This window comes from Crocodylus siamensis, chromosome 5 (genome assembly GCF_052110815.1).
Source record: "Crocodylus siamensis isolate JL-2025a chromosome 5, ASM5211081v1, whole genome shotgun sequence".
Taxonomy (NCBI): domain Eukaryota; kingdom Metazoa; phylum Chordata; order Crocodylia; family Crocodylidae; genus Crocodylus; species Crocodylus siamensis.
Genome location: NC_143399.1, coordinates 187,464,318 through 187,489,687, shown reverse-complemented (window position 1 = coordinate 187,489,687; position 25,370 = coordinate 187,464,318). Strand labels below are relative to the sequence as shown.

At 44.4% G+C, this 25,370-nt stretch overlaps 1 protein-coding gene across 3 annotated transcripts in view; it reads left to right on the top strand.

The window, feature by feature from the left end:
- The first annotated feature begins 4,673 nt into the window (after window positions 1-4,673).
- ITGB1 (integrin subunit beta 1) overlaps window positions 4,674-25,370 on the top strand; it is a 60,821-nt gene continuing 40,124 nt past the window's right edge. The window contains exon 1 of one of the 3 annotated variants that reach the window (XM_090047539.1): window positions 4,674-6,051. In XM_090047539.1, the coding sequence (XP_089903665.1) occupies window positions 6,043-6,051 (9 nt within the window). In that variant the 5' untranslated portion in view covers window positions 4,674-6,042. Of the gene's footprint in view, window positions 6,052-6,163; window positions 6,310-25,370 lie in introns of those variants that run through there. The other 2 variants (XM_090047536.1, XM_090047537.1) reach the window with 2 other exon arrangements.

The window sequence follows — 25,370 nt, the reverse complement described above, 5'->3', positions numbered from 1 at the left end:
TCTCAGGTGGCTTGGAATACAAGTATTTTGTTACATTTTCTAACAAATGACTAATTGGATAACTTCATACTTTGAACCTTTGTAATGAAAAAGAAAAAAAAAAAATCAACCTTGATCCAGTTCAGAGCTATTATAAGAACTATTAGTGAATGTTTAACTATTATTAGTTTACTGCCAATGATTTCTGTTTTGTTAACTTTAAACATATTGTCCCCTGCTCTGTTCATTCCACTTTAGACAGAGAAGAAATAGAATTTTGGATTGGATTTTTATACAGACAAAATATACCAATACAAATTGAGGCTTTATGTTCAAAGTGTAAAACAAATTTTGTTTTTAAAAAAAAAGATTGCTCTCACAGACCAAGCAGCAGAGTGTTTTTGGGTGGTCTTGTCTGCTATGCATGTACTGCTGCAAAACTAAAAGAGAAACCAGCTATTAAACAACTAACTGCTGGCAGAGTTGCAAAGAGAATGGGATAAATTAATACTCAACTAAAACTGCTAATAACTTCAGGCTTTAGCTTTCTAAAAACAAGAAAGGCTTATGAGACTTTTGTTTGTGGATGGAAAAAACCTCTGAGCCCTTTGAACGTGGGAGAAAGAGGTTGGCTGTGAATCACTGGAACCCTAGTCAAATCAGCTCTCAGTATAAGCACTTTGGCCAAAAGGTTTCTTTGTGACTCTCTCTCTTTGCTCCTGAACAGAGAGAAGAGACTTTTAGAGACAGAGTCTAGAGACCTAGTATGGGCATACAAGAAATAAGGTAGCAAGCCAACAACAAACTGGGGAGATTATTCCAGAAATATGCCAAAGTGGGACAAACTTAAATGAAAAACCCAGAGTGAACATTCTAAAAGTAATGGTTATGCCCTGCTCCCTTCCACCTTTCTCTTGCTATTTTCTGATCTTGGTCTTTCCCAAACACTTCTGTTAATTCCACACACCCAAATCTATATTACTGGAGGCAGTACTTTTCATCTGTAATGAGTAAGGTGATGCAATATCTTTCCTTCATACTCTCCCTGCCCTATCTTTTTGTTTATGATCACTTTTCCAGTATACACTTCCTCCTTTTGCAACACTCAGAAGGAATTATTTGCATAAATAGTCCTCTGCTCCATAACCAACAATACATAGAGCCCAATCGGAAAAATCAGGGATTCAGGCTAATGCCCAGTGAGAATCCGATTAAAATTTTTTTTTTTGAGTCTCCAAATTTTTTAAATTAGATTAATGGAAATGAAATACAAAATATCCAGCCTGAGTTAGCTCTAAGCTCTGCTGTTGGCTCAAGTTGTAAGACAATTGTTGGTCTAACCTGAATGCTACGACCTAGAGGTTGCATGCAAGTAAAGTGAGGCAGTTTTTTTTTTAAAACTGATTTTTTTTTAAATTTGGCCTTTACTCCATCCTCAACAGTTGAATGCAACATAGGATCAAACCCTGACATTATTCTGCTTACTAAATCATCTTGTTAGAAAGTCAAACTTATTCATGGTATGGAAAGAATCAAGGTTATAAAGTGCAAGATCCTAACTTCCGGGCACTTTATACATCTTTCAAAGCTCTTATGTGAGTGTGTGGGCTTAAGTGTTGCAATTTCCAGGCTAAATCCTGATTTAACATGCTATGTGCTGAATACCACAGCAGTAAACATAAAGCCAATGGGAGCTGAAAATACCTAGGACATTAAAAGGACTTGCACCTTGCAAGATGAGAATTCTAGCAAGTAAAGCACAGTAAACAGATTGTCACCTCCAGTTCTCCTACTAGGCAGCAAGTACATCATGACTCAGTCCATGCAGTCTCTCTGTGGTTGCATACCCTAATTCCAATGTAAATGTGGGACTCTATAATGGCCGCATTGTGCGCTGCTGACAAGCTGCCAGTTGAAATCCACTTACTACTCCTAGAGAAGTGCTACTTATCATTAGTGAAAAGACGGACAAATAACAGCTGTTATCAAAAGTAATTACCACAACCTTATAGCACCATCACTTCTTGTATTAAGTGACCTTGTTTTCTAATAAATTCAGTGTTAAGCTAGTCTTTATGTCTAGCGACTTCTTCATTCTTGTATCATTGCAGGCACATACCCGTATTTTAAGCAACTATCAGCAAGGCCTTCTAAAGTTTCTAAATGTATTCCTTCCAAAAGCACATAGAATATGTAGGCAGGCATACATTAACTGGGGCAAACACAGGAGGACTGTACAGCCCTGTTTTCAGGGATAGAACTGGAAAAAAAATAGTATAAAAGTACTAACGTGGACAGAGCGCTGAACTTGGTTTCAAGGGACTTGGGTTCTATTTCTGACACTGACCTGCTGTTCTTCCCTTTCTCTGTCTTGCTTATATGAATTGCAGCTTCTCCAGGGAAGAAGCCATCAACTGCCACATGCAATACCCAATATGCGGTGTTTAGATTTCAGCTTGGACCTCTAGGCACTTCTATAAAACAAAGCATTCTTTTATAGCACTCTCTCTGAAAAAGTTTGTAAATACTGGCTAGTTATTACTCACATTTGCCTGCCTCAGATTATATTAATTATCCCATTTTACAGATAAGGAAAATGAAAAAACAACGCTTAGGGAAGAGGTTCTCAGACTGTGGTTCATGGACCACCAGTGCTTTGGAGAGTATTTACTACTGGTGGGCTTATCAGGTTTATTGCCTGATATCAAATACATTAGAAAAATGGGGAAAAAAAAGAATCAGACATTTTTCTAAAATGACTCCTACATGCAGTCAATTACTGTAGTTACCACAGAGCTGTTACAGTCACACATGGGAGAGTCATGTGTGCGCACTGGTGGTCCATGAAATAGTCCCTGTAGTACAGTACAGTCCACACATGAAAGCGATTGAGAACCCCCAAGTTGGGTCAGAATCAGTAGCAGGGTAATCATGAAGACTGGAGCAAGATGACGCCACCTAACTAAACCAGATGTGCCCACTAAGCAGCTCTATACACAAAACATACTGTAAATATTTGGAAAAGTGTATCTAAGATACTAGAATTCATAAAGTTGTTCCTGCCAACTTCATCATCTATGCACAGGAATTCTAAATTTTTACACAAATACAGTTACTTTTTCATTTTTATGCATGTTCTTATCTAGTATCTAATGGATGTGTTTCCATTGCATCCTAGAAAATGCACCACTTTGCTGGTATTGCTAGTAGGAATGTACATTTTACAGCATGAGCATGTATTCCTTACAATATTCACAGCAAAAGAATATACACAGTGCCTTTTACTTTGAGCACAAATCACTATTTATATGTCTTTGCTGCTGTGCAAGAGTAATCCAAATAAATGTGTGAAATAGCATAGAACTATATTATTAATGTAATTCAATAATTTAAATCCACCGATTAACATTCTAATTTAGCATATATCATCTTGTAAGCAAACTCTAATCAGATTAGTTTTATAACTTAATATTTATTTATTTTAAAAAATAATAATTTCCAACAATACTATAAAATTCCTACAAACACATTTAACCTAAAATTTAGTAACCCAGTGAAATCAGTGCTGACTTTGCACAGTGGTTTTTCTCTTTGTTTACTGTGTTTAGTAGGCACACCGTTGAGCAGCACAGTCACGACATCTCCATGCCACAATATACTACAACCAACGGTAGACTTTGCGGTTGCATGGGCTATGAACAATTCCAGGAAATGGAATGAGCAGATTATGTGCCATAGTCATCCCGCCCATATGCAACCAAGAAAACAGACTGAAATATGATTACCTGCTCAATCTAGGTAGTGCATCTTTCCTCATCCAGTTCCACCAGCAGTGAGAGATTGTGCTTCAGTTAATTCACTGTTTTGCCCTATGCCAATTTATTTGTATGGTGCATTAGGATCAGAGTGCTTAGTGAAGGACAAAAAAATCAGTAAGTTGTATCCAAAGCTCTTACAAAAAAAGTGTCAAATATAGCTGATAATAGTGTGTGGCCATGAACAAGCATTCACGTCTGCTTCTAGCAGTGGAAGCCTGCCATCACCCTCTCCCCTTCTCCTTGTGCCTTCACAAGATTACGGTGATCCTGGCCTGGGGAGCAGTGACTGCTCCACTTCTCCCATTCCTGTGGGGGCAGGGAAGGGGGTGGAGCAGTGCAGAAAGGCCCCTTTACTTCCACAGACCAGACACGCAGGTCTGGGGAACAGGTGGAGTCCTTCCCTGCTGTTCCACTTCCCCCCTGTAAACTGGTCAGACAGCCAGGAAGTCACTGGTCTGGGGAAGCACAAGAAGCATTGCCCACTACCCCAGGGAGACCTTTCCCAGCTCCCACTGGGTAATGCAGGCAGCAAGGGAAACCCAGCAGGGGCAGAAAAAGGGCTAGGAAGAGGTTCCTAAGCCCAGTTCCTGGCCCCAACATCACTACTGTGCTGGTAGTCCCTGGTTTGGGGAAGAAGTAAGGGGCAGCAGTACATCACATTGCTAGTGGCTCTAATGCTCCCCTAGTTAAAAAGTGTCAAGGGGGAGTCACAGCAATTTGTATCTGCTAAACAGAACCCAGAAAGCAGAAAAGTTAGTACTTTATTCATCAAGTTTTAAGCACTAGAAACCAAGTGGCATCTACTAGAAAAGGCCTTTATTTTGCATGTCATGGTAAGATCAGTTCAGTTTTCAGTACAAATAATTAGCATGTAGAAGAGGGATGTCAAAGATACAGCCCGTGGAGCCCTATCATCCAGCCTGCGGTGCTGCCCATGGTTCTCTGACTGGACCTAAGCACTGCACGTAGCATATGCTCCGGACCACCCAGAGGAGCTGGGTGCAGGGACACACAGGACAAGATCACCCTTCTTTCTCCCTGCTCCACCCCTGCCCCGGAGGCACAGGGGACTTTTGTCCAGGGTGCAAAAAACTCATTAGTGAATGCCTCTACTCCTGCATGTTTTAGGTTTATCAGAAAACCCCAACACAGAATGGAGCATGTGGCAGCACCCTGGTTGTGAACAACCAGAATAACGAGAGGCAGCGAACAGTGGCTCTGAACCACGGATGCCGGCAAACTGCAGGGGGCTGCCTTGACTTGGATAAGACAGAGGACCACTGCACTATGAGACTTCTCTCAGCACCAGCGCTAGTCAGGGATACAGCAGAAATCAGTAGTGTAGACATAGTTATACCAGAAAACCCCCCAGCTTTTCTTGGTACAGCTCATTTCCCTCATGGGAAGCGGCTCTACACGGTGTCTCCAACCCACAGCTGTGCTGAGGAAGGGGCACGCACACCAGGGGTTTTGCTGCAGGGGTGCAGGCAGGGGTGCACTTGCACTCCCCAATCTCCATCCCTGCTCCACCCAAAGGTTACAACCAGCCGCCTGGCAGTGGCAGCAGCAGCCTTTCTAACCAGGCAGCCCAGAGGGGGCCATTTCACTTCATGGCTCATTACAATCTACTGGATCCCTTCTCAACTCTTCCTTCTCTTCTTTTTACGGGGTCTCGTTGGTCCGCCAGTGAAGCCGGCCTCTGCTCTGCTGCTCCTAGAAACAAGTGCCCATTTCTCCACCCAGCAGGTGGTTTTCACCTCATTGCCATGAAGCTGCATTTGGTTTTGCTGCCGTCTTCAAGGGAACAGTCCAGCCCTGGTCCCCGGGCCTCTTACCCCGCATCTCCTTCCCATATAACCGAGAGGAAAAACAGTCCGTGCTGTTCTCAGCCTCTGCGCCCTGTCCGCAGCTCCTCCATCCGCCCCGGCTGCGTCTGCCCCCGCGGGGCGCCCCGGCCTGGTCCCGCCGCCTCGGTTGCTACCCCGGCCCCAGCGCCCCCGACAGCCTGAGGCCGAGGCCGAGGCCGGGGGAAGCGGCTCCGCCTGACGCCAGCGGGCAGGAATGCGCCGCCCGCCCCCGCCCCGGAAACAGCGCGCGGGGCGCCCGGCCTGGCCCGTCCCCGGCCCTGGCCCCGTCCCTCCCGCGGCCCGGCCCGGCAGCGAGCACGGCGGCAGCGGCAGCACCGGCACGAGGCGGCGGGACAGCGCCACGACACGAGCCTGCGTCGTGAGGGGCTGCCGCAGCCATGGCCAAGGTAGGAGCTGGGCCGGGCCGGGCCTCTGCGGCGGCCCCGGGACTTGCGGGAGGGGCCGGGGCCTCTTGCTGCGGTGTCCGAGACAGGTAGCCCCTTGTGCGGGGAGGCCCCGGGCGGAGACAGCGCGGCCTCCGCGGCGCCGCCATGGCCGGGACAAGCGGGGAAAGGAGCGCGAGCGGCCGCTCCCCGGCCCGGCCCTTTGTCTGGGCTGCGAGGAGGCCCCGCTTCTCTCTCTCCGCTCCCCCAGCCGCCGGACGGGTAAGGGGGGCTCTTTCCCTCCCTCCGCGCCCATGGTGGGGGTGCGACCCCGGCGGTTAACAGCCCCCCTCCATTTCGGAGTCAGAAGGAAAAGGCGAAGCCGCGACTCCTGCCTGCTTCAGAGCAGGGCAGCCGGGGAGTATCCCTGGGCCGCCCGTGTCACTCACCGAAGTGAGCTTGGCGCCAGACCGAGGTCTGGGCCCAGCCAGGCTGGACCCGTAGCAGGCTGCCCTGGTTCTGGTTTGGTGGGACTCGTCTGGCTGCTGGCGTAAGCCATCCAGCAGGGCTTGTTTGCACTTCTGCTGGGCCTGCCTTCAGCACATAAGGGCAGGCACAGGCTACCCGTTTAGGTGCTTGCCCGTGTCCTGTGCTATATCTGTTTTGTTACCCCAGCAAGATCTTATTCAGGCTATCCCTATTTCTGGGAAAGTAGAAGTCCCAGAGAAGGAGGCCATCACATGGCATGCACACAGAGACACCACAGTTGATTTCTTTATGCAGAGAGGAGATATTCAATTACAGGTAATATTTTTTAATATTCTGACTAAATATCATTAGCAAGTAAGTTAGGAAATATTCCCTGAAGTAGGACTTTAGCAGTCATAATAGCAATCAGCAGAGACACAGTCTAAACCTCTACACTCATGATGATGATGAAACCAATGATTCATTTTCTGGTTACAAAAATATTACTTACCCCAGGGCAAATGGGTAACTGGCATTTTGCAAGACTGCCTGAAGCTATCTTGTAAGGCTTGTTGAAGCAGTGAGCAATAGGCAGTCAAGACACGGCAAGTTTAAAGGGTGTTAGTCTTAGTTTCCATCTTTTTTTAAATATTTAAACAGTGGCAGGGTTCTAGCCTGCAGGGCTGTCAAGCAGGACCCCATCTTTACAGGGGAAGAAATTACAGCTAGAAAGTACTTCAGTAGAGAGTCTGTGGCTTAGTGGTTTGATCATGGGGTTAATACTTGTGAGAACTAAAGTCATTTGCCTGCCTGCCTGATTTACTGTATGACCCTGACCAAAGTCACTTTCTCTCCATAGGACCATTAAACTAACATGAAGAAAAATAAATGTCAATTAGATCTATCTTTGATAAGTGCTTTGTAATCCAATTAGAAAAATTTAGGGAGTAGCTTGCAGTATTCATGCTTTTTCATGATTGTTAATCTTTTATTCAATCCAGTTTGAAGTATCCCAAGTGATTGGTTGTCTGATATTTCCCTTGGTAATTAGTCTTCCAGCTGACTACATATACATCCCCCACCCAGAGCTTTTCTGGAAGTTCAGTACAAGTTTCTTTGTTCATGATTTCATCCCATAATGCCTCAGAATTCTCCTCTGTAGTCCTAGGACAGGTCTGCTACACAACACTGAAGTGTAGATATAAAACTATGCTCCTCTGCACCACACAATGCCTTCATTACTTTTGGTATGAATAACCTAACCTGTTATTTGTAAAATAGGCGTCACCTTTCCCTTATCTCCGTGTCATGGTTTAGTTGAGTTGTGGTACTTATTTAGCTTTAACATCTTCATGAGAAATCGACTGTTACTGACTTGTTACTATTTTCTGAAGTCTCTAGTTGTCAATATATTTATTGTAACCTGAGGTCTAAAATACAAAAAAAACCCAAAAGAAGTGAGGAAAGTGCCAAGTGTACTTGTACCAGGAACTTTAGCGGGCAGGACTGAGATCCACTCAGAGGAGAAGTTACTTTGAATGTTAAATCCAGAATTTATAACAAAAAGAATCAGTACAAGGAGGCAGTCTTGCCCGTTAGACTGTTGAAAGCGGGGGGAAAAAAGGTCATCAAGCTATCATTATTTAAATGTTAAGTCATCAAGTCAATTAACTCATATGCAGTTCCAGCCACATGGTACCAAAAGGGACAATAGGTTCAGTAAAATTAAGTTTGGAACAGTCCAGCAGAGCCATAGAGCCTGGGCTTGACACAGATGGCTTCAATTTCTTTCATTCCCTGGATTGAATCAAGTTACATGGACTCCTTATGCTTTGGAGCAAGTAATCTAACAGCCAACAGTCTAGCTGACCAACCCAGCAGGCCTAGATTGAAGAAGCCCTTGTCATTTTTAGGACCCCCAGGATCCAGGTAGCAGACTGTACGGTGGTTTGGCTGAATCTGGTGATGGAGCTCAGGTGGAGAACTTTTCAATCAAATACACCCAGCTTCTTGGAACATTACTACTTTAGGATGTGCTTTCACAGGCTGTTTTAAGCATTAGTCAAAGTTTAGTTTCAGCTTCTCCTGCATATTCAAAGGCATGGGGCAGGAAGAATGCCTCTTAATTCCACTTTTCTTTTCTGATTTTCTCCATTGGTCTATTCCTGAGGTGACCCAAGGCAGTGAAACTGCAGATTATGTTAAATTTAAATGATGGAGAAAGGGGTCATAATCTGTTATCAAGGCACCAAGCAGATAGAAAGGCAAGGATGGACCAATAAAGAGATGAGTAATATATACGTCTGCTCTGTGAAATGTTGCATGCTGTAGCTAAATCTTTGTCAAAAGATTCCGTGGTTACCTGACTGGGGACAACATTTCCAGTTTTCCTCTTGTAGAGCTAGTGTCATGCAGGGACTATGAAAATAGTGAATTCTGCAATGGAGAAAGGAAGCTTCAGTAGTCTTTCCATGCATTACTCGATAATGCAGTTCTTTTTATATTTTTCCTACTTTCCATGCTGTATGTTACATTCCCCAGTTGGGAGACAATTGCATTTAACATGCTGTATTTGTAATAGCAGTTTCTTTAACTTCTATCCATACATTAATTAGAGTTGCTGTTTGAATTTCTTAGACTGTTTTCCCACTGTAGAATAAAGATGCTTGAAAACAGCAGATAGACATTAGCTGCAAAGGTAACACAAAACACCAGCAAAGTCTTGGTGAGATAACAGCCCTATCACCACCAGCCAGGAAAGGTGATGGGATTCCTACCAGGTGTTTTAATACCTTTGCAACTACAATGGAGTCAATTTCTGGAGAAAGGAGTAAATTATATTCTGGGCTTTAACCTCCTGAGTATTTAAGGGTGGTCAGCTACTCATGGCTCTCCTCCACAGCCTACTGTCATGTGGAAAAAGATGGAAAATTTGTTACTTCAAGAATTATTTCACATGCTGTCTCTCAAAAAGAGCTGCATTTGGTGTTTTGTTGTGCCTCAGCATCCGGGGCAGCAGCAGGATACTGATAGTATTCTTGTGACTTTTGCTCAGGCTGATAGGTTTGAAAAGGAAATACGAAACTGGCCAGCATTTTGCTCTGGTGTTGCTTTAAAAAGCAATGGAAACAGCAGTGGAAACACTGGAACTACAAGCTTAAGAAAATATGAAGCCATCAGTTTGTATTCTGTTTAAATTTGTAGAAATAGGTATCTTAGCCACCCCTTTCCCTCTCACAAAGGCCAGTGTCTTGTTTGTTCCAGTTAAGCATATTGAGTTTTAATCCCTGTCAGCAACCAAGTTGTCCTGGTAACTTTGGTTCCCTTAATACAGCAGTGTCAAGCACATAACCTGCAAGCCGGATCCAGTCTCTGGAGCTGCTCTGTCTAGCCACCTAAACTACCAGTGTGGCAGGAAGGGAGTGGCTTGACCACAGAATCTGGTCACTCTGCCTGTCTGTGCTGCCACCACCCCACCATCCTCAGCTGCCAGTATCTGTGTGCCCCAGGTTTGAGTTGGACCGGGGACTGCTACTGCAGCAGCATGGGGCAGGCAGCCTCAGCAGCTCTGGTGCGGGGCACACAGTGAGGACTGAAGCTGCTGTCATGTGCACATGGCCTCCGTGTGCCCAGGGCTGGATCCAGGCCTCAAGAAAACCCATGGTCTTGATTTGTCCAGGGGCACAAGGTGAATTCAACATTCCTTCCTTAAAATGTTCTGAGTCTTGCCATAGTATTTAACTGCTAGTTCTGCTCTTTCTTTTTGACGTGCTCTGTCTTTCATAAGCTAAATCATGTTCATGCTGTGGTGTCAGTACTTTCCATAAAGTAAGTAGGGAAGAGAAACCAGGAGACTGTTTTCAGTTCATTTATTTCTGATCCATGCTCTGCGCATGATGCCCTCTGGCTAACATAGTTTGACTTTGAATTAGTAATTTAAACTTCTGTTCTTGACAAACTTAACTGATTTTACATACCCAGTAGGCACGTCTACTTGTGTGCCCAACTGAGCTGCTGTTACTGTGCCATCCCAGTAGCACATGGGTCATTTCTGACTCTACTGTGCTACTGCACAGTAATGTTGGCATCACGGTTTGTGCCCGCTGATGCTACATTGCTGTAGCAATGAGCTGTGTCACCGTAGTGTCTTATGTAGATGTGCCCAGTCTTGAGAAAAACAGGAAGTGCAGGCATGCATTCACACTATGCTGACTTTTTAAGTGTCATATAATATACTTACCCAAGTACCAGTAATTCATTTTGAGTTAAAATGAAACTTGTATATGACCTGAAACAAAATGTTTATTTTTGGTTTTGGATTATAGTATTTAACCTTTTTAGAAAAATTTATGTCTATTTTAAAGTAAAAATGTAATTTGGAAACTAAGTCAAAATGTTTTTTTCAAAAGTGTTGAAACAATTTGTAAAAGTTGTAGTTTTGATCTTTCCAACCTGGAAAAATTATTCATCACCAGTAATGACTCTACTTACTAGCAACTATGGCTCTCCCAGTGGTGCCTTGTCTTATTTTTATTTAAAATAGGAGGCTTAGACCACAGCTGAGCTTGTAGGGTTTTACCTGGCAGTATAACTGCTACAAATATGGATTGAGAAAGTCTAGCTGGAAAATGGATGCCCTTCCAAAGGAAGCAGAAGGTATATTAAATTAAGAGAAAATAGTGCTAGATTTGTGTGAAAGAATGATAGCAACAGCTCCACATATTTTTCAGTTTGGAGACCTAAGAAAGATGAGCTATCAATTCTACATCAGCTATAGTGGACAGTGCCTTATGATGGTCAGGTGCTGACACTCCAGTTAAGGATAATGTATTTCAGTCTGCAGCTGAATCTGTTTCAGACCCTAAGTAGAAAAAACATCTTTAAATCTTTCATAGCTGTTGCATCACAATAAATTTTGGCTCCAAACCCTGAGTGCTATGTAAATACAAATTGATAACTCTTTTATAGTGCTTTTTTGGTAGATAGTGAAGAACTTTCCAAAATAGGTTAATATCAATATCCCCATTTTATAAAAGGGGAAACCGAGGCACAGTGAGGGAAAGTGTTTTGCCTAAGGTCACGAAGGTTGCATCTACACATCTCTGTATGGCACTGTTGCAGAGTGCACTATGTGGGTGGTTACTATGCTGGACACATTGCATAGTTAGATTTCATTGTTACATCGCTGCAGTGGCACACTATACCCGGGGAGTACACTGCTACAGCAACGTAGCTGGTGATCACATGTAGACACGTGATTGCTACGTCACCATAATATTCCATAGGGTTACATGTAGACGCACCCAAAGCGTGCTTATAGCTGAGCTGGGCATAGAAGCTAGTCTCTTCAGTCCTGGACTTGCACCTTACCCAGTATATACCTGAATTTTCAAGGGTTCTCTTGATATTATGGGATTGAATTAGACCCTGTTTTGTCCCTTGATGAGAAGCTGTTTTTTGGGGTTTTGTTTTGGGGGTTTTTTTTAAAGAAAATTGGGGAAATTAATGTGTCTTGTTTTAATAAAAGTACATTACTTTAGATAACATTTTTAGAGGAGGATACAGGACAACTTTTTGTTATGAAATGGAGGGTGAAAGGAGAATCCTAGTCTATAGTTCAGTGGATTGCTTCTGTGTAGTTATGATTAACTCAGGTAAAGACACCTTTAATCTGATTGATTTGTACCTAGGATAGCCTAGTTTAGGTGTAGACAGCCCTACTGCAAAGCTGTTACTGTGTTCTCACCAGTCTGAACTAGAGGTGCACTGATACATTAGTCCCATATCAGATCAGCACCGATATAAGGACAACTGACAGCACTGGCAACCAGCTTTTTTTGGCTGATGTGGCCAGTAATATGGCCGATAAATGCCCCGTGTATGCATGCAGCTGCAGTGCAGTACGCAGGTGGCCAGGAAAGCATCCTGCCAGCATGGAGAGCAGCTGGGTCTGGCTGGTAAGTCTGTTGTGAAGGAAGGGGTGGAGGGCAGATCAAAGCCCCAGCAGTGAGGGAGGGCAGGAGCATGCAGGCAAGGGATTGTGACTCTGCCCCAGCTCCTTGCAGTGGTGACAGCCTGGTCCGGAGCAGGGGCAGTATTCCCCTGCCTGTGCACACCTGCTCGGAGCATTCAGGCTACAGATCATGGCTCTACCCTGGCTCCAGAGCAAGCTGCCCCTTGACAAGCTCCCTGTGGCTCTGAAGCAGCACTCTGCCCTGCCTTGCCAGTGCAGCTGGGACTGTTTTCCATGGCAACCCTAGCCATGAAAGCAGGGGCTGCTGGGAAAAGGAGTCCAGCTGCTGGCCAAATCAGCCATTTTGCCCACCCTTGCTCTAGCTAGTACCCCCACTAGCACTGTCAGCTAGCCAAGTTGGCCTTAAAATGCTACCAGATTCAGACTGCAGTATTTTATGTATGGGTAGCAAATAGGAGCAATCGCCCAAAAATAAGCTGAGTGTCCTGTAGTACTGATAGGTGATGCATCTATTAACTCAGTAAGTTTTAAATTAACCTTCCACATCAGGACAGGTTCTCTTCAGTGGTACATTAACCAGGCCTTTGCAGAATTGTATGATGTTCAGATGGCTAAAAATGGGATAGCTGCCTAGTAGATACTAGCAGAGTCATCTACACGTTCATTAATGCACTTTTGCTAATGCTCATTAAATTTAGTACCTCCATAGTGAGGTACTAGAAAAAGGCATTAGCTTATTTTAATGCGCATTAGCTAAATGCATGGGTTTTTTGTGACTTTTAAATGCAGATTAAAATATGCTAATGTACATTAAAATGCTTGTGTAGACACACCCACTGGGAATGAACACAAATGTTCTTCTGGTGGTGAGGCTGCAAGAAAGTCTGCTAATTTGATACTTCATCTGTTCCCCAGAAAAGCATATTATCTGCTGCCCATATAATAGATAAGCCCTTTTTCCATCCTTGGAGTAATGTTTTGCCATTTTTCAGGACTTCAGTAAATTATTGCTGATTGACATAGCTGAAGGATATAATCAAAATCATCTCTTAATTCCTTTTTATGTGGGCCTAAGCCGTAACTGCTTTAGGACACAAGAGAAATTGAACAGAGTCTGTTTGTTTAAATGAAATTTATTTGGTTTGGGGCAAATTGAGGTGCCTAAATCCCAGAGTTGTTTCAGTTTTTCAAAGTAGTTGATGATGTGCTAATTAAGTTATAACAGTGATTAGTAAAGGCAGGCTAATAGAGTGCAAGTTCCATTCTCAAAAAGGAAATCTACATTTTTGGTTCATTAAAACCGTATTAAAAATTCATATCCTGACTGTGTGTAGATATGACTTAAATATAGTTGCAGGGTGTCAGCAAATGCAGGATATCTTAAGCACAGGAGTTTTAGGGGTAATTGGTGTTTGATTTCATGGTTTAGCCATGGACAGCTAGTCACTTTTAAAAAGTAATCCTCACTGGATTGATAAACATACTAGTTAATTGGATAAAGGCAAATCTGCAACCACATGAAAAATAAGGGTGCAGACAGATGCGCAGCTTCCTGTTGTAACTCCGAGCACTTTGCAAGAAGCGTTCTGAGTTGCAGTGATTCCCCGGAACAAACAGAAGTTCACTTTCAGTTCTGGGGGAAGGGAATCTAGCTGCTGTCTGGGAGCCTGCAGTTGATTTCCCCTAGCAATGGCCCCTGCTCTGTCCCAGCCAGTGCTGTTTTCAGAATGGGAGTGGGGAAAGGGGGCAGAGGGAGCTTGTTCTACAGGTACCCCAGCTGCCACTGGAGGGTGGGGTGGGTGTGTTGGAGCCCCCAGGGCCCTATCTTGGGGGGTGGGGGAGCCACCAATACAGCCGCCCCACCCTCCAATGGGAGCTGAAAAAACCCCAGACTGAATTTCCTCTGCTCCCTTTTCCTCTCTCATTCTGAAAACAATGACAGACTGGGAGACAGCACCCCTGCCTGGCCCTCCCGATCCCCTCCCACAGCCCCCACCCCATGGCTGCCCCTGCCCGCCCCAGCTCCCAGTTGTTTAAAAAAAAGCCTCCACTCGCTGGCTGCTGCCTGGCTGGGGGGCAATCCCCACTGCCTCATGCTGCATGGAGGGCTCTGCCCCTGCCCACTGTCCCAGCCCCCCCCATGGTTGCCCACCTGCCCTAGCTCTGGCCCTTTAAGGAAAAAAAAGCCCTTCCCCCCAGGCTCACTGGCAGCTGCAGCACCCTTGGGGCTTCTGGGAGGTTCATTCAGAGGCCCCCCATGGGGCAGCGGGAGGCAGCGGGGATCACCCCCCACTGGACAGCAGGCAATGTTTTGTTTTTCTAAAGGGCAGGTGGGGCAGCATTGTGGGGGGGCTGAGAGAGCAGCCAGGGGTTACGGGACTCATGGCAGAGCCCCCATGCAGTGTGGGGCAGTGGCAGGCAGTGGGGATCGCCCCCCCCCCCACACACACTGGGCAGAAATCGGTGAGCAGGGGCTTTTTTTTTCCCAAAGAGCCGGGAGCTGGGTCGGGCAGGGCATCCATTGCGGGGTAGGCTGGGAAAGTGGGTGGGGGATGTGGCCTGTGTGATTCAGCTGATTTGGCAGCAGCCAAATCTCCAAATCAGATTCAGCCCAATCAATTAGGGACAGTGATTCGAATCACTGAATTGAATCACTGCCCCCTGAATCGGCCAAATCCAAAGCAAATACTAGCGGCTTCGCACAGGCCTATTATCCCGCTCAGAGATAACTGTGACTTGAGGTCAGAGATGTGAGTTTTCCAGAAAATTTTGAATTGGAAAATTTTACAATACCCTAAATAGAGCACGATCTGATTTAGCATGTGTATTTGACTTATATTTAGTCATCAGTGACTTGGACGAGGGGGTAAATAGCACCCTGTTCAAATTTGCTGATGACACTAAGATGTGGGGGGGGATGTGGGCATGCTAGAAGGGAGGAATAGGCTACAATTGGACCAAGACAGGTTACAGGGGTGGGGGGGATGAGAATAGGATTGGATTCAACACTGACAAGTGCAAAGTGATGCACCTGGGGAGGAACAACCGGCACCATACCTACAGGTTGGGGAACTCCCTTCTTGTCAGCATGGAGGCAGGAAAGGATCTTGGAGTCATCATTGAGTCCAAGATGAACATGGGCTGGCAGTGTGGGGATGCAGTCCAACCGTACCTTGTCATGCATCCACAGATGGATCACGAACAGGTCCAAGGAGGTGCCCCTCTATGCAGCACTGGTCAGGCTGCAGCTGGAGTACTGCATTCAGTTCTGGGCGCCGCACTTCAAGAGGGATGTCGACAGCATGGAGAGGATCCGGAGGAGGGCCACTCGCATGATCAGGGGGCAGCAAGGCAGGCCCTACGAGGAGAGGCTACGGGACCTGAACCTGTTCAGCCTCCACAGGAGAAGGCTGAGGGGGGATCTAGTTGCCTGTTACAAACTAGTCAGAGGGGACCAGCAGGCACTGGGGAAGTCCCTGTTCCCCTGTGTGCTACCAGGAGTGACCAGGAATAACGGTCACAAGCTGGCAGAGGGTAGATTTAGGCTAGACATCAGGAGGCGCTACTTCACGGTCAGGGCAGCTAGGATCTGGAAGCAACTTCCAAGCGAAGTGGTGCTGGCTCCTACCCTGGGGGTCTTTAAGAAGAGGCTAGATGTATACCTTGCTGGGGTCGTTTGAGCCCAGTACTCTTTCCTGTCATAGCAGGGGGTCAGACTCGATGATCTGCTCAGGTCCCTTCTGACCCTAAAAACTATGAAACTAGGAAAAAAAACTGAAAAAGACATAAAATGTTAATTTTATGTCCCAAAAGCCACAAGTATTTGAATTGAAATATTTGATAAGGAAAAAAATTAACACTTAATGTGTATTTATAATTAAGCACACAATGTGTTTTAAATGTCATATTCAAACAAATTCAAAGCTTTATGTGGAAAGAAATGATTTTTATTGGAATATTTGTAAAAATGTAAAGACAATACACAATAGCATGTACTTCGTTTACATTGTTTAAATTTAAGGAAAAAAAGGCACTGAAAACTGTTGTGGCACTAATTTTAGCACTCCCAAAGAACTGTGCATGATATGCCATGCTTTGGTTTTGATTGGACCTGCACAGCCAATTAGGTGAATTCATAACTTAATTTTTGGTTTGGATTATTATGCAAGTGTATTTACCCTCCTGTTTACAAATCAATAAAACATATATGTACTCTCTCTCACTTCCTAGGATTAATCACCTGAAAAACGTTAATTACAACTTTGAAACTGCCAGGCTTACCTAATATTGTATTGGCATCCATTCATTGTTACTAATGAATTTTATGAAACTATGAATTTTTGGAAATGGAAAATTTCCTACAGAAAAATAAAGCACTGGAAAATTTTCCACCCCACATCTCTGGTGCCAGAGGCTCCCTCAGTCTCATAGACTGCACTGCTCTGTCTCCAAGGGTGGGGGGAAGGCAGCAGAAGCTGGAGGAGGGAAACTGGTAGTAGTTTCTGAGTGGAGCAACGTGGGGAGCAGCACCTGGACTCGGTGCCTGGGGGCCACAAGTTAATTAGTTAGGGGATGCATGTGACCCACGGGCCACTGGTTGTTGAGCCCTGGTTTGAATTAAAGCGCACAGCCAGCCTTGTAAAGATCATAATGCTGCTTGCAGATGTTAAACGCCCCCCCTCCCTCCCCGCAAAATGCACTTTACCAGAAGAAGCAGTACATTACTTTGACCCAGCTTCTCAGTGTCTGTATACATCAGGCACTTCAGCAGGGCTTTTTGGCATTTTTCGCTAAAGCCGATTCAATCAGTTATTAAATAAAAGCATGAAAAAAGGCCTACTGAAGCGCCCGATCCATACAGATGTTGGACGAGCCAGGTCTGACTAACATACTGCTTCTTCTGGGCATGAGCTGGGCTCAACACGGGAATGCACAAAATTTAAAGTGCCATTTTGGGGTGGGAGGGTGTTAACATCTGCAGTGCATCTACATGTCCAAATAATGTGAAGCAGTAAACTCCGGTGCACATCACATGTACCTGGGAGCACAGCACGTTGAAACTGGTTGTAGCGGCCCCAACTGGGAAAGGTTCCAGGGGGTCAGCCTGCCAGCCTGGGGCTGCCCTGGCCCAGCTCAACGTGCTACAGAGGTGCTGGCTGGGGATGAAGGTGCTTCAGTGTGCAGCTAGCTGGCAGGCAGCCTCCACACTGAAGCACCCTCATGTCCCAGCCAGCCTCAACAGTGTCTGCACAGGCGGTGCTTCACAGTAAATAACACTGCCACAGGATAATACAAGTACAAATTTACAAGTACTAACCTATGGCAGCGTTTATTAGTTTATTACAACCTAATAGGGCCACACCTGTAGACATGAAGACTTTACTGTGGAGCTAATTAGTCAGCTCTGCAGTAAACATCTCGTGTAGATGCACCCATTGTGCTACAAAGGTAATACTCAGCCGTGAGCACCATTTGCAATCTACTGGTTAAGAACTGTATATTTTGAACTAAACTTTTTTTGAGTGTGTAGACAGATATGGGCTTTAAATTACACAAAACAAAATAGCCTTTTAGTAGGAGGAGATGGTGCATAGCTTATTTGATATTGGCACAAGAGATGCACATTTTTCTGAGAGACAGATTATTATGTGTGATTCCTAGCTTATGTGGAGTGGAATCAGGAATGTTAAACTGGTACAGATATTTGGACTTAAAGTTTTGTATACCATATTAATGAATTCCCCAAAAGTGTAAGCGTCAAGTTGTAAGAAAGATTTAATTCTCTATTCTGCAGCCACTTACATAGAGAGGATGGTTTCATTCTATTGGAGAAGCTGGATTTAAGTTTCACACAGCAAATTTCCTGCTTTACTAGTGATGCTCAAGCAGGTGCTATGATGAGATCCTTTTAAGGAAAATGCACAATATTAACAGTTTTAGGTGTACAGTGTACACATGATTCACAAGATAAACTCAGAAAGTTCAAATAGCAATCCACAGTGTCAAAAGCATGCCTGACTTCTGGTCTTTCTGAGTTCTTTGCAGTAGAAGAACTGTTCTATATTTTTCTGTACTGAAAAAAATAATGAAAGTTAAGAGCTAGCTGAGGGGGTGCCTTGAGTCCAACAAGGTTGAAAAGCCCTGTCTAGACATTGGCTTGAATCACTAGCATGTATGGCTAAGAAGCTAACAGAAAGATTATTATTATTATGGCAGAGAAGCAGAGGGGTCTGCACACATTTGACAAGCATGGAAAGACATTAATTTCAGAGTTGTGTGAACAGGTTTAACTTGTATTAACACAAAGAAAATTTTAATTGCACTCAGTTCAGGCTTAAACAATTTCTACCAGAAACATCCAGCAGCTTTGGAACTGTTGTAAAGTGATGGAAGCTCCATGCTTTGAGCCATTAAAACTGTAGTGGAGAAAGCACTTGAACTGTTTGAAACAATTTTCCATTGGCAAGGAGCTGGACTAGATAATTTAATAGGTATTTTGGCAGATGAAGTTTTAAGGAAAGAGAGTCAGCATTAGAACTACAAAAAGGATCATATCTTCAGGAAGGTCTTACCTCATAAGCATAAAGTTTATATATGTTTATATACATATAATTTAAGTGGCAACTTTATGATGTGCATTTAATAACAGGAGCATCAGTGCTGAAAATTGTTAGAGCCTTGATGGTAACTGTTTTACAACACAAGGAACAGTGAGTCTACATGTTAGTGTAAGAAGCATAAACATATTTGGTATTTTTTTTAATGCCATAATTTTTAAACCCTGACAATGTGCATCTAACAGTTGTAGTTTCAGGAGGTTGCATTGTAATAGAACAGGACACACTAAAGGAAGGTGATAGCAGTGAGCTTTTTCTTGTTTTCTCATTCATTGGGTAGAAAAACCATTTGAGATATGGAAAATAGCAAGCACTTTCCACTGCTGGAGTTATAAAGCAGCTTCTCAGCAAAGACATATACAGTGTGATTTAAACTAGGCATACATAACCCATAGGGAAAATAATCAGTATGGATAATAATTAGATATAGATGCTCTGCTTTGAACTGCAGGGGGTATCTTTATTTCTCTTGATACTTTATATATAAAGAGCATACAATTCCACTTTAGGGATTGGCAGGTTCAAATTTCAGTTGTCTGTGTTTGATCTAGCTTGACAAAGGAGAAATGGAATAGAACTTATAATTCTTTTCTTCTTATTCTTATTGAGACACCATAATAAGGGGGTTAGCAATGTGCTTCAGTTATGTGTCTCAATTCACTCCTAACAAAGTATTTCCTTCATGTGGTGTTTATGCATTATTCATTGAGATAAGCAAGAAAGACCTTTGTATAATTTCTTGCCTGGAAATCTTGGCTTGAAAATATGTTTCAACAATGCATAAAGAAAGCATAGTATAAATAAGTCCTATATGCATTAAGATAAAGCTACTTGGCAAAATTCTAGTTAAACGTACAAAATAGTTTAATATAGTAAATAAAACTAAACTGCATAAGCATATTCATTTAGAGTATTATAATTAGAGGCATGGACCAGCATTCAGGACCAGAATCCCATTGTATTTGGCACTTTACGAACAAGCAAGCAGGTTCTGCCTCAAAGACTGTGCAGTCTAATTTGCAGTATTTCTACCAGATGGTTGTTAATGCATTTTGCTGATCACTGGATGAGGGGTAACTTCAGGGCTATACCTAGGATTTACCAGGATTGTGGCAAATGTCTGTTGCAGCATCACCAACTTGTCTCCTGTGGTCCTGTCCTCAAACTTTTCTTTAGAGGTTTGCCCCTCTCAGCTTGGTTCTGGGCCCCATTTGATGTTTTTCTTTCATCTGTTCCTTCCATTTCTGTCCTCCTCCATTCTTGTTCCACAAGTTTTTCTCTGGTGTTTCCATATTACGCTGGTTTTATTCGCAAACTTTTGTGTCCCCCTCTGCACTCCATCTTCCCAGCTTCTTCCTCCTTCACCTGTTCCCCTCCTTGTCATGTGAAATCAGCAAGCAGATCTTTTTCTTCCAACATTTCTAGCATGAAGTATGCCACAGCATGCATTATGATTTCCTTTTTAATGTGTGATTTCTGTTTGACGGCTTCACCAAGAGTCATGCCAAAATAAGTATATGTGTGGCTTCACCAAGAGTCATGCCAAAATAGGTATATGTGTATGCCCTTCAGAACTGTATAGTGTTGTATAACTTAATATGACTTGCGTTGAGTTGCACAAGTTTTGTCTTTACAATTGAAATTATCAGTGGTGGAAGTATATACAGAATAGGAAAATGCCCTGATGTCAAGATTCGAACTTGAGCAGAACAAGATTATTGTTCTGACTAAAGTACTCTACTGGCAAGACTGGTGCTAGTCAATTCACAGCCTTGAACATAGTTATGAATATTTTGAAATCAATGCTAGAAAGCCAGCAAGTTCTTTATAACAAGGGCAATATGATCAGGACCTGCAAATGCTTGTAAAGTTAGCTGTCCTGTTTTAAAGCAGCTGTGTCCTAAACAAAAAAACCAAACAGTTATTCTGGAGTAGTGATCCACAATCTTTGGCCCATGCACAAGAATACTGACTAAATAACAAGCTGCAGACAGCATTGTACTTTGTTCTCCCTGTCACCCTCATTTTAAACTTTTTAATTCCCTTTGGCTGTGAACAACACTGAAGGGTCTCTTGCCTGTAACTCAAGATTTGGACCATTGTTATGACTTTCTCCTAGTCACCATTGTTATGACTTTCTCCTAGTCAACATTATTAGATCCCATTTGATCTGGATGATGACGTGCTCAGACATGAATATTTTTAATATAACATTATAGAACAGGACTAAGAAAGCATCAGAAATACAAATTATTATTTATATTTATTGTGCTGTTGTTGAATCCTCAGTTGCTCACATAATGTTTCCCTAGCAAGGAACTGTCAGCATGGAAAACAAAAGTTAAAATTCCTAGTTTTTTCCCTGCCTCTTATTCTACAGATGGTTTTTGAAGCCAACCAATAGGAAGCTGTAATTGTGCTGCCAAATATAGTAAGACTAGTAGAATCTCTCTCCCTCAACCGAACAGGAAATTATAGTTTCCTATTCATTTTAACTCTTTCTTTGATTTTTCATATAGATTGAAATTTATCTGATTTTGGGGAGAGATGTGAAGGAAGTATGATGGGATTACAATGAAATATACACAGATCTGCTAGGAAAGAACCATTTAATTAAACTAGTACTTTATCAAGATGACCCATAATACCATTTCTGTTAACTTATAGCAAATAATAGGCAAAGCAGAAGCAATAAAGAATGTTGCTGAATCTTCTAGTTCTAGAATACAACAGTTGTATTGTAGCTTAACAATCCCTTGTGTTTTGAGTCTGTGCTCCAGAAGCCAGCAATACTTCATGCAGTACATTTTCAGTATTGTCACAGAATCATAGAAAATTAGGGTTGAAAGGGCCCTCAGGAGGTCATCAAGTCTAACCCCTGCTCAAAGCAGGGCCATCCCCAACCAGATCATCCCAGCCAAGCCTTTGTCAACTTGGGTCTTAAAAAAATTCCAAGGATGGAGATTCCACCCCCTCTCTGGGTAGGCTGTTCTAGTGTTTTATTGCCCTTCTAGTGAGAGAGGTTTTCCTAACATCTAACCTTGGTGCAACCTGAGACCATTGCTTCTTGTTCTGTGTCATCTACAGCCACTGAGAACAGTCTTGCTTTGTCCTCTTTGGAGCCACCCATCAGGTAGTTGAAGGCTGTTATTAAATCTCCCCACTGCCTTCTCTTCTTTAAACTAAATAAACCCAGTTCCCTCAACCCAGGGGTGGGCATTGATTTTGGCTGGAGGGCTGCTTAACGAGTTTTGGTAAGCTGTCAAGGGCCGCAAGAGTAGTCCCACCCCTTAATAGGTGCCCTGCCCCTGGTTGCCATCTTAGGACTGGAAGTCCCGCCCTCTAACCCCTGGCCTTTGCCACCAAAAGTCCCTCCCCTTGCCCCCAGAAATACTCCTTTTGGGAAGGGGGTTTGCCATCTTGCAACTGGAAAAAAACAAATTATATACTAAAAATCAAACATTGACAATAGCATATTTTAATTTTATTTAAAAAAATGTTTTGTCCTGATTTGTGTGTGTTGAGTTATACAAATACATCTATATACACTACACAACGTGAAGTTTTACTCTTGTATAATGTGGAGGGGTTTGTGAGGGCCTGTGGATGTGTGTGCATGGATGTATATGTATGAGGTGTGGGGGGGTGGATATGTGTGGGTGGGTATGGAGGGCTTGTGGAGGGTGTTTGTGGGGATATGTGCAGGGGGTGTGGGTGAGTGGGATTTGGGGGGGCTGTGGGATGTGTGGAGGGGGAGGGTGGCAGGGGATGTGTTGAGGGGTTTGCATGTAGCAATGAATGGGGCTTCCCCCAAAGGCACACAGGTGTGTGTGGAGGGGGTGTATGGCAAAGTGTGTGGGATTTCTGGGGGGAACGTGTGGGTGGGTGCAGTGTTTGTGGGGCCTGTGATTGTGTGTGGGGGAGGGTTTGTAGGTAGGGTGGGGTGAGAATGGGAGCCTCCCGTGTGCCCTGAGCCAGTCACCGCTCACCCCACAGCCTGGATCCCACGCGCCCTGCGGTGCCTCCACACCACCACCATAGTTTCATAGTTTCATAGTAGCTAGAGTCGGAAGGGACCTAGGTAGATCATCTAGTCCGACCCCCTGCCTTGGCAGGAAAGAGCACCGGGGTCAGATGACCCCGGCAAGGTGCTCATCTAACTTCCTTTTAAAAATCCCCAGGCTAGGAGCCTGCACCACTTCCCCTGGAAGCTGGTTCCAGGCCCTAGCCGCCCTGACTGTGAAGTAGCGCCTCCTAATATCTAATCTAAACTTACCCTCCGCCAGTTTGTGACCGTTATTCCTGGTCACTCCTGGCAGCGCACGGGGGAACAGGGACTCCCCCAATACCTGCTGATCCCCCCTGACCAGTTTGTAGCAGGCCACAAGGTCCCCCCTTAACCTTCTTTTGTGGAGGCTAAACAGGTTCAGGTCCCGTAGCCTCTCCTCATAAGGCCTGCCCTGCTGACCCCTGATCATACGAGTGGCCCTCCTCTGAACTCTTTCCATATTGTCCACGTCCCTCTTTCCATATTGTCCACCAACAGCGGGCTGTCCCAGCCCCGCCTCGCACCCACTCTGGACTCACCCCTGCTGGAGTGGATCAGCTGGAACCTGAGCACAGCTTTGACGTGGCCCACCCCAGGACTGCTCCACACTGCCTCCTGTAGCATCCTTCTGCCCCCTGCGCATGCAGTGGGGCTGGGGCGGCTCCGCAGCTGGACTGCCTTTCTAAGCAACCCAGGTGGCAGAGTCTCCTTCTGGCTGCCACCACCGCTGGCCCTAGCCCCACAGTACTGGTGGGGACCTGTGCTGCACAGCCCCAACCCTGCGTGCCCTGTGCCTGCTCTGGGTTGGCCCATCCAGGCTCAGCACCAGTGATGTGGGACAGAAGCTGTTGTTCAGTGCGAAGGAAAAGCACTCTCCCCTTCCTGCTTCTGTCTCACACTGCTGCTGCTGAGCCTGAGCGAGCAAGCCTGGAGCAGGCACAGGGCTGTGTAGTGCAGGTCCCCACCGGTACTGTGGGGCTTGGGCCAGCAGCGGTGGCAGCCAGAAGGAGCTGGCCACCTGGGCTGCCTAGAAAAGCAGTCTAGCCATAAAGCTGCCCTAGTCCCGCTATATGCCCAGGGGGTGGCAGGATGCACCAAGGCTGGATGGTGCCTGGGCCAGGCAGGACTGAGGGACCTTGGACAAAAACCCACCATGGGCAGTACTTTGGGCATGGGCCATGGGCAGTACTTTGCTCACCCCTGAATAGAAGGATCTGTTGGTACAGGGTCTTTACATATAGCTGGCCAACCCGACTGGGATTTTGGTAATGGCTAAATAAAAACAGAAAAGACAAACTGAAAATGTTGAAATTAGACACCATAGAATTTAGAAAAAAAAATTAAATTTAGAAGTAGGATATTTTATTGTATATATGTAAAGATTCAGATACACTGGTTCTGTTTCACCAGAACTACTGTTAGTTTAACATAGCCTTATATGTTACCAGAAATCAGAAAATATAAACAGTTCACCTTTTTAGGGCAGGCTAACAGTGGGTGAACAGCCGATACATGCAGCTTATATAAATAAGTCTGCAAAGATGTGACACAGTGTTAAAGCTATGACTAAGACAACTTGGAACAGAGACGTTCCTTTGGAAATGTAGCGGTATGATGAATGTAGTTCTGGGCATAGGTTCTGCATAAAGTTAACAACTGAAATATCTCTTTCCATATATGGATAGACCAATGCCTCTGCTGAAACAAGTAGTCTGTCAGTCTTAAACACACTAGCTTACTTCCTTTAACTCTACTGCTTAACAGTTTTTCCATATGTTGCTGTTTTATTAAACTTTTCAACAAAGATCTGCATCTCTGCCAATTTTGGATCCAATCCTGGGGGCTCTCAATTTGTAGTAAAATAATAAGGAACCTCAGACTTCAAGTATTTCCCATTACTATACACAGCAGTATATCAGAATATAAATGATTATGCCAGGAAATTAAATTAAGTTTTTTAGGCAATGTTTAGGAATCTTAAATTTAATCTCCACCCTTCTCTCAATATTTTAATGCTACTACAATTTTCTCTTTAACTAACAGTCTTAAGTTTTAAAAGAATATAAACCAGGGGCGGGCAATTATTTTAGGGGGAGGGCCGCTTACCCAGTTTTGGCAAGCTGTTGATGGCTGCATGGGTAGCCCTGCCCCTGGACAGGTGACCCGTCCCTTAACAGGTTCCCCACCTCCTGGTCACCGTCTTGGGACCAATGTCTCAGGGTTAGCGCCGCAGGGC